The sequence below is a fragment of the Indicator indicator genome, chromosome 1 (assembly GCF_027791375.1).
Source record: "Indicator indicator isolate 239-I01 chromosome 1, UM_Iind_1.1, whole genome shotgun sequence".
Classification (NCBI taxonomy): domain Eukaryota; kingdom Metazoa; phylum Chordata; class Aves; order Piciformes; family Indicatoridae; genus Indicator; species Indicator indicator.
This window is the reverse complement of record NC_072010.1, coordinates 7353655-7371182: the sequence shown is the minus strand read 5'-3', so window position 1 is coordinate 7371182 and position 17528 is coordinate 7353655. Positions and strand designations below refer to the sequence as shown.

Sequence of the window (17528 nt, the reverse complement as noted above, 5' to 3'; positions counted from 1 at the left end):
GGCTCTGCAGAGGGACCTTGACAGGCTGGACAGATGGGCAGAGTCCAACAAGTCCAAGTGCCGGGTGCTGCACTTTGGCCACAACAACCCCATGCAGAGCTACAGGCTGGGGTCAGAGTGGCTGGAGAGCAGCCAGGTGGAAAGGGACCTGGAGGTACTGGTTGACAGCCACCTGAACATGAGCCAGCAGTGTGCCCAGGTGGCCAAGAGAGCCAATGGCATCCTGGCCTGCATCAGAAATAGTGTGGCCAGCAGGAGCAGGGAGGTCATTGTACCCCTGTACACAGCACTGGTTAGGCCACACCTTGAGTACTGTGTCCAGTTCTGGGCCCCTCAGTTTAGGAAAGATGTTGAATTGCTGGAGCATGTCCAGAGAAGGGCAACGAGGCTGGTGAGAGGCCTTGAGCACAAGCCCTATGAGGAGAGGCTGAGGGAGCTGGGACTGTTTAGCCTGGAGAAGAGAAGGCTCAGGGGAGACCTCATTGCTGTCTACAGCTACCTGAAGGGAGGTTGTAGCCAGGAGGGGGTTGGTCTCTTCTCCCCAGGCAACCAGCACCAGAACAAGAGGACACAGTCTCAAGCTGCGCCAGGGGAGGTTTAGGCTGGAGGTGAGGAGAAAGTTCTTCACAGAGAGAGTGGTTGGCCATTGGAATGTGCTGCTCAGGGAGGTGGTGGAGTCACCATCCCTGGAGGTGTTCAAGAGGGGATTGGACATGGCACTTGGTGCCATGGTTTAGATAGGCATGAGGTGTAGGGTGACAGGTTGGACTCGATGATCCTTGAGGTCTCTTCCAACCTTCTTGATTCTATTCTATTCTATTCTATCACAGGTGGAACTGTGTGTAATATATCACTTAGACACCAAATTCTCTAATATCCACAAGGCAACTAAACAGGCATTGTTGGACTTTCCTACACTTACAAGTTCTAACATAGAATCCTCAAATTGTTTAGGTTGGAAAATACCTTTAAGATCTTTGAGGTCAACAGCACCGCATCTACAAGTCTTTTAAGTATCTCCAGGAATTGTGATTCTACCTCCTCCCTGGGCAGTCAGTTCCAATGTTTAATAACCCTTTTGATGAAGAAGTCTTTTCTTAATATCTAATCTAAACCCAGCACCATAAAACAACTGGAGAGTACCTTACAGACTGGGGAGTGTATCACTGCCTGTGGGGATGAGACACACTGTAGGATAAAGGGAAGTAGCATATTGGTATTGGTTGTAACAAGACGCATGAGACTTTTAGGGGAGAAACAAAAGGTGTGGAAAAAGAACGGATAAAGGTAGTATGGAGAAGGAGCTGCACAGGAAGACAAGGGTAAGGAGTTAAAAGGGAACAGTCACACGTAATCAATGCACTTCCCTGTTCATGCCTTGTCCCTGCTGAGCATCATCTGTCATGTTTTCTATTAAATTCCATTTCTACCTGATTTCTTGGGTGAGGGGCACTTTGTTCTGTGTCTGCATGTGTATAGAGGTCTGTGATACCAGCAGCTGGAGTGTTTGAGGATGCATATGGCAGTGGGTGATTGCCAGCAAACATCAAGATGGAAAAGCTGTTGAGAAGGTGAAACAATCAGAATCCAAGAGTGTGTGTAACTGGGAGTGAGACAACTGGAGGATTTGGCTACTGAAGGAACAAGTGGTCCATGAAAACTTCCCAAGAGAGTTTAGGATCCAGGTGTAGAGAGATACCCATTTGTGTGTGCATACATTACTATGCAGGGGGAAGAATTCCAGTTACTGGAAGAATCCACAGTGGAGGATACAAAGGGGTCTGTACCAGCACCTGTAGAGGGGTTGCAGCCTGAAGGACTTGCACATCCAGGTGCCAGCATCTGGTGAAGGAATGATCTGGGGTCAGCTTTGCCGAGTTGAGGAAGTGTCTAAATCCAACCACTGGCAGTTTTCACTCTATACATATGTATGCACACATACATATGATGGAGCTATTGGTGGTGCTTTTGTTTGAGTGCTGACTGTACTATTCAGCTGCGAGTATACTTGTTCTATTCATACATATTCTTACTGGGAATACAGGCTCAACCTTCACTGGTTGAACATTGCTGCATGGAGTTGCAGCAGCCTTGCCTCTATTAGGCTACCAAATTCAGCAACTCCTTAACACTTTGTAATAATTCATACACATGTAAGTATAGTAATTTTTATTATCACATACTACAGCACAATGGAAGGTTAAACAGAAAAAAAAGTTGAAGTTTGCTGGCTCATGTTCATTGCAATGTACCTCTTACTTTCAGTAAAACAGAAAGATTAAAAGTATGACAGGGAGAGCTATTATAATAACACAACCTTTCTGAGTCATTCTTCACCAGCATTTGGCAGGGAAAGAACAATAGCTAGAGAGGCATGGAAATAAGGAACTGCACTGAGCATGCATATGATGGCAAACTATAAACAATGTTGAAGCTTTAACTCTAGTAAGGCAGGGAAATGCCTACAACATAAAAAATTAACTACATTTTAAGCATAGCCAGAAATCAAAAATAAGTGGAATTCAAAATTTGTGTAGAAAGTCAAATATCATTTTCTCCAATAGGTCTGTGTATAAAGATAAGGTTCATTGAGATAGGTAGTTGAAAGGGGTCTGCCTAGTCCTGTCTAAAGACCAACTTGTGTTGATGAGATCAGTCTCCTTAAATCACAAGAATAGCTCCTGGAGATTGATTCCTGAAAGAATGATGGAAATCTTTCAACAATGTCAAGATATATGAAAAAAAATGTTCCATAAACGAGAATATATTTGTGTCCTTGTATGTGAAAATCAAATGCCTGGAGAATGAAAGAGGAGCACTTCTCTGACTTATTTTACAAACAAACTTCAAAGTAATACACAATGTCTCTAAAAATAAATGAAAGAGTATTGAAAGCACCAGCTGCAAATCACATTTGTCCTCCTCTAGGAGCATAACAAGAGGTTAGAGACTTCTGCTATGTACATAGTAAAAAAGAGCACTAATAAAGATGAATATGATGGTGAAATCAGAATATTAATCAAATTTGTATGCTGCACATTATTTGAAAAATTATTGTAGCTCAGTAGTCTCAAGATAAACCCAGTGTTCCATGCTCACCTTTGCTTCACCTTCACAAAATTTAAGTCCTGAGTTTGGACATTACACAAGATTAATTTTGTTATGACCACATTACTGCCCTATTAAGCTCTGCAAAGAATGAAACAATCACGCTTGCCAAAATCCAATAAAGTGAAATTTTCTGCCTGCCTAACATAAAATACCACTTAGCACAAATAACTTATGACTAAAAAGAACTCAAAGGTTCAAACTACTGCCATCTTCATGGAGAACAACTTACTGGCACAAATCACTCATAAGCTGATCGAATATTAATGTAAGATTAAAAAAAAAAAGATGTGTAAGTTGAAATTTATTCGTATCAATAATAATTACAAAGTGGAAATTTATTTCCTATAGCTATCTTTACTTTCTATTACCCTCAAACTAAGTAAATCTTCTATGGAATGAGAGCTGGGATTTGTAGGATAAGGAAAAGAAATATATGTGGTATATTTAGGTTTGCTACTATATGTAGAAAGCTAAGTCATCTATACACTGATTACAAATATAATTTAACATTGAGGCTGATTCACCAGACCACTGCATTAGAATGGGCTTTTATTACGAGAAATGTGGATTAGAAGTGAGTCACATTCCAAAAGAGTCAACATTCACAACTTGCAACAGTAGTAATTTTGCTTCAAAACATTTCTTGGAACTGCATTGAAGGTGTATACATTTTACAGCATAGACCATCTGATCTCTGGCTATCCATCAGGGAGAATAAAAGAAAATTAAAATGGCTACTTTTGCATTTTTATTAATGCAAAACAATGTTAATTCAGATTTATTTATATTGCTGAAGGAAAAGAGTAAGAACATGCAGTAGCTATTTGAAAATTATACAAAAGTTAACATAGTGTGAAAACTCCTCTTACATAAACTACAATGCGTAAAGCTAAAAGCAATACATAAAAGATTATAAGAGAAGGAAACCTTTTCTCTCCAATTATCCAATGGTGCACTATGTACTGCCAAGATAATAACAACCTTGTCTCGGCTGAACTTTTGCAAAGCAGTATACCAATCAATTTTAGACATTAAACCCCAAAAATCCTTAAAATTACAAAGAAGGGTCACTGTTAAATAAATTTCAGATCTATCTCAATTTAAAGAACTGAAGCTTCATAATAATTAAACTCTTCCATTTCCCATAACACGTGAAACCAATAGTTTTCGTTTCCACATTTTATCAGAACTAGATTTTTCTTCAGTACTAAGCAGCATGTTCCTCTCAGCCTTAAGTCTTACAGCGTTCTAATGCAGTGAAACGTACCTGCAAGTGTCATTGTTTCAAATCACAAAGAAATTAAGTTTATAGATATATGCTGTTTCCCAATTGTCTTGGGTTTAAGGAGCGAGACAGAGCTCTTTAACGCTTCTCAAAGGAGCTAAAGAAAACACTCCACACAGGCATGGATAGAACTGGAAAGTTTAAATGGAAATGTTATTCATAACTACATTCTACAGTGCAAAGCATATAAGATACACAAAGCTTCACAGTCCACCTTGGCTGTGGTTCTCCAAGAACCTCTTTAGGCCAAAGCTTCACACAACCTCCCTCCAAACCAGGCCAAAATCCTCAAGCCTCAAATGCCGCCCTCCACCTCCACGCCTCTCTACCTGATCCTATACCTGAGTGACACAGCTACAAATTTTGTTTGCTAGCTCCAGGGTGAGCCAGGCTGCTCCAGGCCCCAATTGGAGGCATTGCCAAGGCTGAACCTGGCCTAACTCCCCCACACTGAACCCGAGATAAAGCTTGGCGCGTCCTCCCGAGGGGGCAGAGAGGGAGGAAAAAGAGGGTGGGACAGCTTGTGCTGCTTCCTTATAAAAGGGGAGATGCAGGCTTTCTGGGAATGGAATAACATAATTTCCTGTGTCCACCCACTGGGCTGGACTGTTCAGCTCCTTGTACCCTCTGTTACTCTGGAGGAATTATCTCTATGTTTAAAACACATGCCTCAATCCACAACACCAATTCATTTCAGAACTGACTTCATAACAAAGCTGAATAAAGCCATCACTGTGGAGAAATAGTCTTGTGTACTTGAAATGCGTTGTGTCCTTGTGTATATTGTTCTCTATGCAAAACAATAAAAAGGAGACCAAGAAATATTTATGGAAAACAATGTGTCTGATGGCTTAAGACCATGCATTGGGCTACAAAAGCATATTTTCAAGAGGTTGTGGTAACCACTGGATCCCTGCGAACCCACAGCCCCTACTGGTTTTAGCTTACTGCTACAAAATCCAGTAATGTTGACTATGGGTCTGTAGCACTGTGTATCAAAAATGACAGAAATGCATTTGCATGTTCCCAAATCTTTATACAGTCAGAATAGAATCACAGAATGATAGAGGTTGGAAGGGACTTCCAGAGATCATCAAGTCTCTTAAAGTAGGGTCACCTAGAGTAGGTTGCACAGGAAAGGGTTCTTACAAGTTTTGAAAGTCTCCAAATAAGGAGACTACACAACATTTCTAGGAAGCCTGTTCCAGCACTATGTCACCCTCAAAGGATAAAATTTTTCCTCATGTTTAGGTGAAACTTTGTTTTAGTTTGTGCCCATTGCCCCTTGTCCTATCACTGGGCACCACTGAAAGGAGTGTGGCCCAATACTCTTGATCCCTGCTGTTTAGATATTGATAAGCATTGATAAGATTCCCTCTCAGTCTTCTCTTCTGCAAGCTGAACAGTCCCAGGTGTCTCAGCCTTTCCTCATAAGAGGGATGCTCCAGTCACTTCATCACCTTCACAGCCTTCCTCTGAACTCTCCCCAGATGTTCCCTGTCTCTCTTGAACTAGGGAGCCTAGAATAGAATAGAATAGAATAGAATAGAATAGAATAGAATAGAATAGAATAGAATAGAATAGAATAGAATAGAATAGAATAGAATAGAATAGATAGAATAGAATAGAATAGAATAGAATAGAATAGAATAGAATAGAATAGAATAGAATAGAATAGAACAGAACAGAATAGAATAGAATAGAATAGAATAGAATAGAATAGAATAGAATAGAATAGAATAGAATAGAATAGAATAGAATAGAATAGAATAGAATAGAATAGAATAGAATCAAGAAGGTTGGAAGAGACCTCAAGGATCATCGAGTCCAACCTGTCACCCTACACCTCATGCCTATCTAAACCATGGCACCAAGTGCCACGTCCAATCCCCTCTTGAACACCTCCAGGGATGGTGACTCTACCACCTCCCTGGGCAGCCCATTCCAATGGCCAACCACTCTCTCTGTGAAGAACTTTCTCCTCACCTCCAGCCTAAACCTCCCCTGGCACAGCTTGAGACTGTGTCCTCTTGTTCTGGTGCTGGTTGCCTGGGAGAAGAGACCAAACCCCTCCTGGCTACAACCTCCCTTCAGGTAGTTGTACTGGACACGACACTCCAGACGTTGCCTCACTAGGGCACAGTAGAGGGGGAGGAGAATCTCCCTCAACCTTCTGCTTATGCTCTTCTTAATGCACTGTAGACTTCCTGGCTGCAAGAGTACATTGTTGTCCTGTGGTTAACTTGTTGTCCACCAGGGCTATCAGGTCCTTCACCACAGGCCTGACATCTGGCAGGTTGATCGCTAACCTGTGCTGGTGCACTGGGTTATTCCTAGGAATAATGTATTTTTCTTTGCAGCCTTTTGTTTAAGGCTTTATATACCTCCCTCTTATGTGCTAACCAGGTGTGCTGGCTGACTGGAATGTCAGAGGAGAAAGCTGAACATTTTCATAATCTCCCTTTTTTGGCATCTTCATGGCCTCACACTTGCCCACACAGGAGCTGTCACAGACCAACTGCCATGTTCCAGAAAGGGTCTGAGCTCCCAGTGTCCCTAAGCAGGGATGCACCGAAACAGCTGCACAGCCATCTGCATGACTGTGCTCAGGCATGTGTAAAACAATCTAAAGATTTGATTACAGCTCACAAAACCATAACCTAAGTAGTATGAAAATCGCTTCTTTAGGAAACAACATTGAGTGTATCTGCACAAAATTCACCATTGGTGGCACAATTAACGAAGTAAACCAATAATAAAATAGAAACAAATTCTAATAATAAAATAACAGCAAATTGTAATAATAAAAGGGACAATTAATAACAACAACAATGGGGGAATGAAGAAATATGAGGGACCAAAAAGACAATAAAGTACATATTCCTTAAATCTTATCATTGTGATAAAACAGGGCAAGGAAGAGATCAACCACTGTGCCTGAGTGGACTTGTATTAATGTTTAGTTAAGGTGAAAAGACATTAAATCCAATCATAAAATAAATGGGAAGGTTCCCATCAGTTTCTGAAAGTGACGCAGTAAAGCCAGCATTATAGATACTTTTAACTTAACTATACTGCATTTTGGAAAGAAAGAAAGAAAAAAAAAGGTTTATTCTGTGCAACAGATAAACTGAGATGATTCATATGTTATTAAATTAATGTTTCTCATTATGCAAAAAGATCTAAAATTTACAGCCAAATAATGGAGAACAAACAAACTCCCACGCATGTTTAATTGTGCTTAAAATGCCACAGAATAATTTGTTTTGTACCAGCAAAGCTTCCTATCAAATTTATTCCCATGTCCAAAGCTTGGCAAGCCAAAGTTTTCAAGCCACTGAACCTAGAAACGAAGCTAATTTACTGCTTCTTCTTTCTTTCACCACAGTCCCAAGTTATAAGTAATAGCATAAAGTATAATAGAATAAGGCCTTTTATCTAAGAAAAACATACTGATGAAAAATAAGCCCTCGCGGAAAGATTTTTTTTTCCAAACTATTGAGTTAAAAGGTTTAAAGAGCATGAACAGCACCAAAAGGTTTATTTGCATAAATTTAAATCATTAGAATGTTAATGAGACAAATCACAGAATTTATCAGTTGTATACAAGCTGTAAAACAAAAGCAAAATTTCTCTCTGGTGGACCAGTGGAAACATATTTGAAAATGCTTTGCAAATGCTAATCACTGGTGTGAGGCCTCCTCCCTCTGAAAACACTCAGGAATTTTAGAAGGAGGTGGCAGAGAGGATGAGCAGAGTTGTTGTTGAAATGGAAAAGTATTGAAGGTACAGTGCTTGAAACAAAACAATGAGACAGGTTTCTTGTGCTGCTGAACCAACAACCAAATGAAACCATGAGAAGTCTCCATCTGGTGTGTCACAACCCTAAAAAAAGCCTGAGAGATCCTTTTGTAAGGTCAGACTATCAGTTGTGGCTAGTAATGTCAGTGAAAAGTAAGAACATCTTAATTCATGAAAATTTGCAATTTTTTGCTTATTTCAGTGTTAAAAGCAGAAAATAATTTCTACAAGGCATAAAATGGATTATTTAACTTTGGTATGGTAAATACAAAAAGATGTAAACAATATAATAATGTTTTTTCCTTCTTCTTCTTTAAACAACATTTATTTACAACAACTTGACTGGACAACATTAATCAATTGTCCAAAAAGCATCTTAAAAAAAACACCCAAGCATCATATATCAAAAAATAATATGTCAAAAAATCATTTGTCTATATTTCCTCTTGTTTTTTTAATGTTATTTAACAGGTTAATTTAGAAATTATATTCTGATATGTGGAGTGCACATTCAAATGAAAGAATCATAGAATCATAGAAGAAGTATTTTTCTCCTAAGAGAAGAAAAATAGGATATGAGCAAAAGAACATGATGAGAAGAATCAGTCTGATTGATAAGATCTAAATATTTCTGTTGTTCCTCTCATAGGAGACTTCTTGAACTCCAGGTGTGCTTTGAGGCTTGACAACAGGAGCTGAATAGCAGCAATCCAAAATGACTCAGCCCAGAAGATCAGCACTTCCAGGTGTTTTACCTACAGTTATGAGACAGGATCAGCTACTCTATGTCCATTTCAAGAAAGACAGGGAGCTACCTGAAAGAGTCCAGTGCAGAGCCATGAGGATGATTAAGGGATTGGAACATCCTCCATATGAGGAGAGACTGAGGGAGCTGGGGCTCTTAAGCTTGTAGAAGAGGAGACTGAGAAGTGACCTCATTAATGTTTATAAATATGTAAAGGGTGAATGCCAAGAGGATGGAGCCAGGTTAATGTCGGTGGTGCCCAGTGACAGGACAAGTGACAGGCAATGGGTGGAAGTTGAGGCATAGGAAGTTTCATGTAAATATGAGGAAAAATTTTTTCACTGTGAGGGTGACGGAGCACTGGAACAGGCTGCCCTGGGGGGTTGTGGAGTCTCCCTCTCTGGAGATATTCAAAACTCGCCTGGATGCGTTCTTGTGTAATCTGGTGTAGGTGATCCTGCTCTGGCAGGGGGTTGGACTAGATGATCTTTCGAGGTCCCTTCCAGCCCCTGAAATTCTGTGATTTTGTGATACATCAGGGCTACTTTTAGCTTTGGAAAGAAAATATCATAACTTGTATTCTCTGAACCATAAAATAATTTGTCCCTATAGTGTTTAGATGTATTTTTGAGGTAACTAAACCAGAATGATACCTTTCAGAAGCTATAATAACTAGCAGGGATACCTAAAGATTCACCAGAGATGTCTCTAAGCATTTACAAAACCACAGAATCACAGAAACATTCAGGTTGGAAAAGACCCTCAGGATCTCCATGTCCAACCGATAACCCTATTCTAAAAAGTTCACCCTTAAACCATATCCCACAGCACCATATCCAAATGACCCTTAAACACATCCAGGGTCGGTGACTTTCCACCTCCCTGGGCAGCCCATTCCAATGCCTGACCACTCTTTAACTGTCTTCCTCCAGGCACATTTGGAAGTCCTGACAGTGCTGAAAAGTCAGGTGTTTGACTCATGTTCAAGTTTCAAAATGTTAATTAAATCTAGTTTTCTATTATCTCTGAACTGACCCATCTGGAAAAAATATTTTAGGGCATATCTGCTAAATTTCATCTCCTGTAAAATAAAAGATATGTTAATGGATGCATTATTATACTTAGCTCATTGGGTTTGGGAAGATCTTCCTCTGCCTTTCCAAGCATTTCAGAGAGAGGTAAAATCCCACTAACATCCCACAGTGTTCCAGGCTATGTTATGGAATCCACAGGGTATTATAGGCTGTATTGAGTTTGGCTAGGATGGAGTTTATTTTCTTCGTAGTGGTCCATATGATGGACCACTTTGGATGGGACAAATGCTTTGGATTTGTGGCTGAAACAATCCTGATAACAGACCAATGTTTTGGCTATTGCTGAACATCTTGCACAGCATCAAGCCTTTCCCTGTTTCACATGTTGTCCTTCCTCCTCCCAAAAGCAAGCTGGACCAGCTTGGAAGAGACCCAGTCAGGACAGAAAACTCCAACTGACCAAAGGGCTGTTCCATACTATATGACATCCTACTCAACAATAAAAACTCAGGGAAAGGAAGAGAAAGTAGCAACGTTCATAGAATCATTAATGTTGGAAAAGACCATCAAGTCCAACCATCAATCGATATCATGATGCCCACTAAAACCATGTCCCAGTGGCATTTGTCTTCCTAAGCAATTGTTACATATGAAAGAGCTTTCCAGGGAATGGCTAAACATCTCCTGCTGTTGGGAAGTAGAAAATTAATTCCATATTTTAGTTTGCTTGCATGTGCAGCTTTTGCTTTTACTATTTAACTGTCATTATCTCAATATTCAACTCTTCTTGCCTGCCTTCTATTTTGTCCCTGGCCCACAGGACAGAGGAATGACAAGTGTTTGGCTATTGGTCACAGTCAACCTACCACATACTGTCCATTAAACCTGTTTTGGTAAGCTGAAAGGCTGAAAGAGGGGATGCACACATAAGCAAACACACAAGCAAACACAGGCAGTATTAGGCTGGAGAAAGAGGTCATCTGACCATATGTTTGTTTGTCTGTCTGTATCATTTGGGAGAATGTTCAAGGACACAACTACTAATAAGAAAGAAATGCCTATTTGTAAAGCAAAGACCCCGTGTCCCGTGGGGCACTATGGTGGCCTGGACTCAGCAGGTATGCTTCACCTTGCCCTTTCACAGAATTCTCTACTTTTACAAGAAGCACCTTCTGTTTATTTATCTAGTTCACATCATGTGTTGGAGACTGAAAGAGCCCACAGGCACTTTTCAGTCTACTGTCAGTATTTCTCTTGAATGTGTTTGGTAATTTGTCCTTTTTTTTATTTTTAAGGAACACTAATACAAAAGTGGTATAAAAGTGTGTAAGTATTGATAGACTTTTATGTGAATTAATCTTATTGATCGAACATCTTGTCACTGGTGTAATTGCCTCTGTATTTAGGAATTCTACCACCATAGTTGCAGAGTATCCTGGGCACAAGTCCAGTACTGGAAATGAGTGCTGGGGCTCACTATGTCCCTCTTGGTAGATCTAGAGAAAACTAAGTATAAAATGTCTCATTAAAAGAGAAGAAAAGACAGAGCTATTGACAGTGAGGCCACAGAAAGATGGTTCTGATGTTAGGAAGGAAAACTGAGACCTAGAAATGATGAGAAGCCTTTTAAGAAATCTAAATGCAAATTGACAGAGAAATTTTATTTAACTTTTCCACCCTTCCTGATGGTTGAAATTCCCAACAAGGAATTTAATTCTTTTCTGCTTTACAGCAGTGTCACTCTTCTAAATTACTCATCTGTGATCTTTACGTGTGTTCTGCACAATAATTCCTAAGTTTTATGAATTGTCAGAAATAAACAAGCTGGCCAGGACAAGCCCTATTAAACTTCCTCATCAAGAGTCTTCTAAAAGACAGGACCTAGCAATATGATTGGTGTAGGTGGATAAAAAATTAGGCTTATGCACTGGTATCATAAGAAACAGATGTGGACAAAACACAACAGATGAGACACATTAATTAGGAGCTTTGAGAAGACAACTAAGAGGATGGAAGTAGAAAGATTAGATATTGGCTGGCTAGCTTCATACTCTGCTTTTCGTGCTTCCAATCACTTCAGCTTGTTACTCTCATTATCACTTATTCACTTTGTCTTTCACTGTGTCCTTTATCTTCAATTAGAGTTGGTTTTACAGTCTAAAATGACAATTATATCAAATGCTTGTAGAAAAAGGAATATAAACAGATAAATGAAGGTATCTTCATCTAGGTATCTTCTTAGTAAGCTAAGAGGGTGCATGCTTCTCTAAAAGGAAATATTCATACCCTATGTTAGTGGTAAGGAGAAAAGCTTTAATGAAATAGCTCCTTTTATTTTTTTTCCCAAAGCTTAGTTTTAGTAAGTTGCAGCTTATGTATTGAAGTCTAAACTACAAATTATGTGTATATAGTATGCTATCATTCACCTTAGTGCAATAATAATTTCTGATTTTTTCTTCTAAAAAAGAAGTAGCTGTATAACTGTAAAAAACATGAGTAATTGCAAGAATTGTTTAGAACTTCTATGCAATACTGAAAAAAAATTGTAGGAAAATAAGCAAATTCTAAATATTAGTAAAAAGAAATAATACTTACATAAGGGATTGTGTCCAAAGTGTCTGTGTTGACAATTATAGGGGCAGGGCTTGCCTGAAAGGAGGAAAAAATAAGAGAAACAAAATTTTAAGATCTGAAGTTAATTAACATTGAAAAGCATATAATGATATATTTAAAATCTCAAAGCCTGTCTTCTTGTGGAATTCACATCATACAACAGCTTTGGGTACAGTTCTATCAATTAAGGGTGAAAGAAATAGATTCTGATTCTTTAAGCCACAATTCATTGTGATCCTTCTTTTCAATTTCATTAGGCTTTGGATCACATCCTGAATACATAATTAGTCATTGATATTTGAGAAGAACTGTAAGACGCTTGATATATTCATTTTACAGTTAGGTGATTTTGGGGATGAAGATTTCAGCTTTCCTCACCTTACAAATCCACTTGTTTGAACAAAATCAAGATGATCAGCTGATCTTCACAGAGGATAAGCCTCAATAGTTTAACTCTACACTACTTATCAGTATTATATAGGTATGTAGTACACATATATGCATGAATACTATGACGTTTAGGTCAAAGCTCTATATTCTATAAGGTTTACGTGCACTCATTTTATGTTCACTTGGAGACATTGCATCATAGAATCGTTAAGGTTGGAAAAGATCATAACCCAATTAGTTTGAAAAGATCTGTGAATGTGCAAAGCTGGCCAACTTGATCTTGAAGTTGTTGATGAAAACCATATCCAGGCTAGTTTCCAACCACCTGAAAGAGCCAAATGCCTTCCAATGCTTGGATTCGGTGGTGGTGACCCAAGGCTGGGCTTTGATTTGACCCAGTTGTCTAATCTTGCCTTGGCCTCTTGAGAAAACTACAGAGCTGTGAGAAAGTGTTGAGTGGAGCCACATACGATAAGTAAAATGTCAGACAGAGGTAGGACTGCTGAGATGCAATTGTAAATAGCTCAGGGACTCAGGAGAAGGATCAACATGTACTCAGGGCAGTACAAAGAGATGGAAGGCACCCCTTCCCTGCCTGACTAATGTCTGCTTCGACAGCAATAACTCTTCAGGCACTGTATTGGGCTGATGAACATACTAATGCTTAGCATAGTGGCTCATTAGCTCTATTTATCTATATTGTGCATTAGCCAATGACTGACTGTACTTTAAACTGGTACAGACTGCAGGGTCTTTGCATGAGAGGCGTGTCTGTAGCACTATTGAAAACCCTGACTGTATTTCTGTTGTCAAATATTCATTGCAGGATTTCAAACACTAAGTAACATAACCCAAGTTAAGAATGTAGCATTAGTGCAACAATTAAAATACTTTCAGAATATCAGTTTCTTCCCAATTCTGGTGCATTATTGGAAGATAATTCTATGATGAAATTAATTGTATTTGACTGAATAACAGCCCCTGATGATTAATGTTATTATTTCTATACAACTATGTATCCTGTGAATAAAGACTAAAATGAGATGTGCACAATTTAGTATGTATACATTTCGTGGCATGTATCAATTATCACAATAAGGTATAGTCTGATATTTAAATGTTTATTATCTGAAAAGATATGATACATTTATTCCCATTGTGCCCCATAACACTGGACCCTGAAGTGACAGACACAAGCTAAAGGCCATATGATTATACTTTTAGCTTTAGGCAAATGGAATTGTTTATAACTGTATTATCCCTACAGGTTAAACAAAGGATTTAGGGTTTAGAATCAATTTTTATTTACATGAAGGCCTAGCTGCATACACTTAAGGACTGCTACCTTTGCTACAGGAAGAAAAACGTTATTTTTCTTGTACAGAATTTATCTTCTTTTTATTTTTACATACTGGAAGAAGGTCTAGTACCAAGTGTAAACAACGTCTGCAATCTTCAGAATGAAAGCATTTTTCCACTGCTTTAAAAAACAGCATCTCTCAAAATAACAAACATCTTTTGAAAGTCCTTTTTGAAAGCATTCTCATATTACAGAATAACAGAATGAAGAGACCTTCAAGATGATATAGTCCAACCTTCTACCCAGCATAGAAGGGTCAACAATAAACCATGCCCCTAAGTGCTTGGTCCACACACTGCTTAAATATCTGTAGGGACGGTGATTCCACCACTGCCATGTACAGACTATTCCAGTATTAGCAATTGCTTCTAACCCACTGAAGGATAAAGCTTTGTATCCGTTACTGGACTTTGAATTGTTGACCACTACCATTTGGGTCTAATGGTCCAGCTGGTGTCCCACTCATCTTCTAGTACATCTATCCATTCATCCACTCGTCCATAATCACCCTTATTTGGCTACAAGACAGAGAATTTGCACTGAAAGTCTTGCTAAAATCAAAGTAAATGACACCTACTGGTTTCCTCTCATGCTCAGAGCTAGTCATTACAGAAAGCTGTCATGTTGGCAAGGCACAATTTACCCTTCATAAAGTGACCTGCCTCTTTGTAATCACTTTTCTCTGTTCTTCATGAGCCTTGACCAAGCTTCCTGGGGGCACTCACCAGGATGTTTCCATTTGTCAACTTCCTACTTAATCCTACCTCCCAGTTTCTCACTTGGCCCATCATCCCTTGCATAGTAAAAGTCTGAGCATTTGTTGCCCTTTTAAATAGTTTGATCCTCCCCTTCTTTGCCTTCCTACAGCATCTGTGAAGAATTGGCTTTCAAGCAAGACTATGTTTCGGGGTTCGTTTTAATACAATGCTTACTGCATTTTTTACTGATTGGAAGAATTTGAATATCAAACTGATCTTTTTCTGCTACTGAGGTATTCATCCTGATCAGACAGAAGGGCATGAGAAAATTTACGAAGCAATAGTTTCAGATAGGTCCAGTGACTGCAACCATTCACTCACAACTAATAGCACCAGTGTTTCTGACATACAGTAATTTGAAGCACAGTGACCTCCTGAGCTACAACATTGCAGTTAAGTGCAGGAAATGAAGATGATTTTATTAGTTGTGTCCTGTTTGTAGCTCAAACTCTAAAGAAAAGTAGGAGACTAATCATGCAGAGTTGAGAAGACAGTCTGCAACCACTGGAGAGAGCTATATAGTGCTAGCCATGGAGCACAGAATAGCAACAAAGTAGTACTGTAATCACAGTGATATTACTCAAGGGATAGGTCAAGAGAAGATCAGTAGCAACAGGGAGTCAGAAGGATTTTACCTTCCAGGATGATGTGCCTATATCCTGACTTAAAAACATGTCACATGCACTGATTCACCAAAGTCTCAAAAAAGATACCCAGATATCTGTGCATTTCTTATAGAGGACACTGACAAATCTATCATAGCAATCCATCGGCTCATCAAGAATAAGTACAATTATGCATAAATTAACAAATACACACACACAAAAAACTAGGTTCTCTCAAGAATTTCCTCCCATGTTGTCTTTGAGACAGCACTGCCTCTTATCTACCACAATCTACTTGCCCACACATATATAAACTATCAAAGTTTGAGACTGAGTGACAAGAAGAAATGGCTTTCTAGAAGACAAAGATAATGACTTTTTTTCCTAGCTCTGCCCTTTGGTCTGCTCCACAGTCTTCAACAAGACATCTAATAGTTCTTTACCCAGCTTTTCCCAGATATAAACCAACTCTGGTAAAACTGAATTAATTTGGTCTAAGTTTTAAGAGAGAGAATCTGTATGTAGGGAGTTTGGGAGTTTTAAAATTTTGTATATCTAATTTCCTAACTTGTGGTGAATTCACATCAGTAGTAAATAGTTCATGAAAGAGATAGCCCTTTCTTAAGTCAGGTAGCATACCAAGGGCTCACAGGCTTAGCAATCAGATTTTAAAGATGGGAGGAGGCCTTTGTGAACTTATTCACAGTTCTGCAGCTGCAAAATAAATCCAAACCAATCTCTGAAAGAGGAATTTTAGTGAGTGCAGTGAGTGGACTGATCCTATTTTCCCCATTCCTCATGCACTTTCCTTTCTGCCCTAACCCTTAACTATACATCAAGTATTATTTTATGCTTACAATGTACCATGTGAGCTGTCAGCCTTATAACTACTGCTCCCTGCACAGACCTTTTTTCCTGCCCTTGACTAGAAGCAGTGCTTTCAGCTGAGGCATCTGCGCTTTGAAGAAAAGGCATCACACTGACAGCTGCAGTGACAGATTGGCATAGCTGAGACAAAACTTGAATAGCTTTGGGGAAAAAAAAATAAAAGGAGGAAGATTCCCCCCCCCCCCCCTTCTTTTTAAAGGGCTTGAGCACAACAGACTGCTTCCACAAATACATATGAGATTGTTCTGCCTGCAGCAAGTCAGACAGGCTAGTTGCTTTTCCATCAAAAGCACAACTTAAAAGCAAGATACAGTGGAAGCACTTTAAGACAGTAGAAAGAGAACAAATATGCACATGGTCTAGTTCATGAACATTTACTCTGTTACCAAATTCTTTACAAGTGTATGACATGAGTCATATCTCTCAGACAAAATGAACTTTCCTTCTACCACAAGCACTATCATTATCCTGGTTGACTGGTTTTATTTAGAGTGTTCACAGTTTTATAGACCATCCATACTGTATTGAATTTAATTCTTTTTGGAGCATTCATAACTCAACTCCCCGTTTTAACAGTTTCTACTATGCAGTGGTGTATTCAACACCAGGCTGTGAAACTACTTGCATAGATAGATGGTAGCTATTTTATAAATAGTGAGCCCAGCACATCACTTCTTCACCAGCAACCACTAAAACAAGTATGTGATCATTTTGAAACTATCCACCTACGCTTATTCTTAACTGTGATTTTAAATTGACTCAGAATTCTCAATTGCTTGTTTTCCTGTTAAGGAATCACTGTCATTATCTACATTATTAAATCTAAGTAAACTCAAAATAAATGAGTGGTGAAATTTAGAGCAGTACAAGAGTGTATGTATTACCAGTAAAAAAGTAACTTCAGTTGTTAGCGGCTTATTACCATCCTTTGCAGCAAC

At 39.0% G+C, this 17528-nt stretch overlaps 1 protein-coding gene across 6 annotated transcripts in view; it reads right to left on the bottom strand.

Annotated features, from left to right (window-relative positions):
• Positions 1–17528, bottom strand: part of DLG2 (discs large MAGUK scaffold protein 2) — a 701362-nt gene that overhangs the window by 423657 nt on the left and 260177 nt on the right. For all 6 annotated transcript variants that reach the window (XM_054382907.1, XM_054382932.1, XM_054382887.1 and 3 more), the window contains one exon: positions 12572–12625. In XM_054382907.1, coding sequence (XP_054238882.1) covers positions 12572–12625 — 54 coding nt within the window. The remainder of the gene's footprint in view (positions 1–12571; positions 12626–17528) is intronic.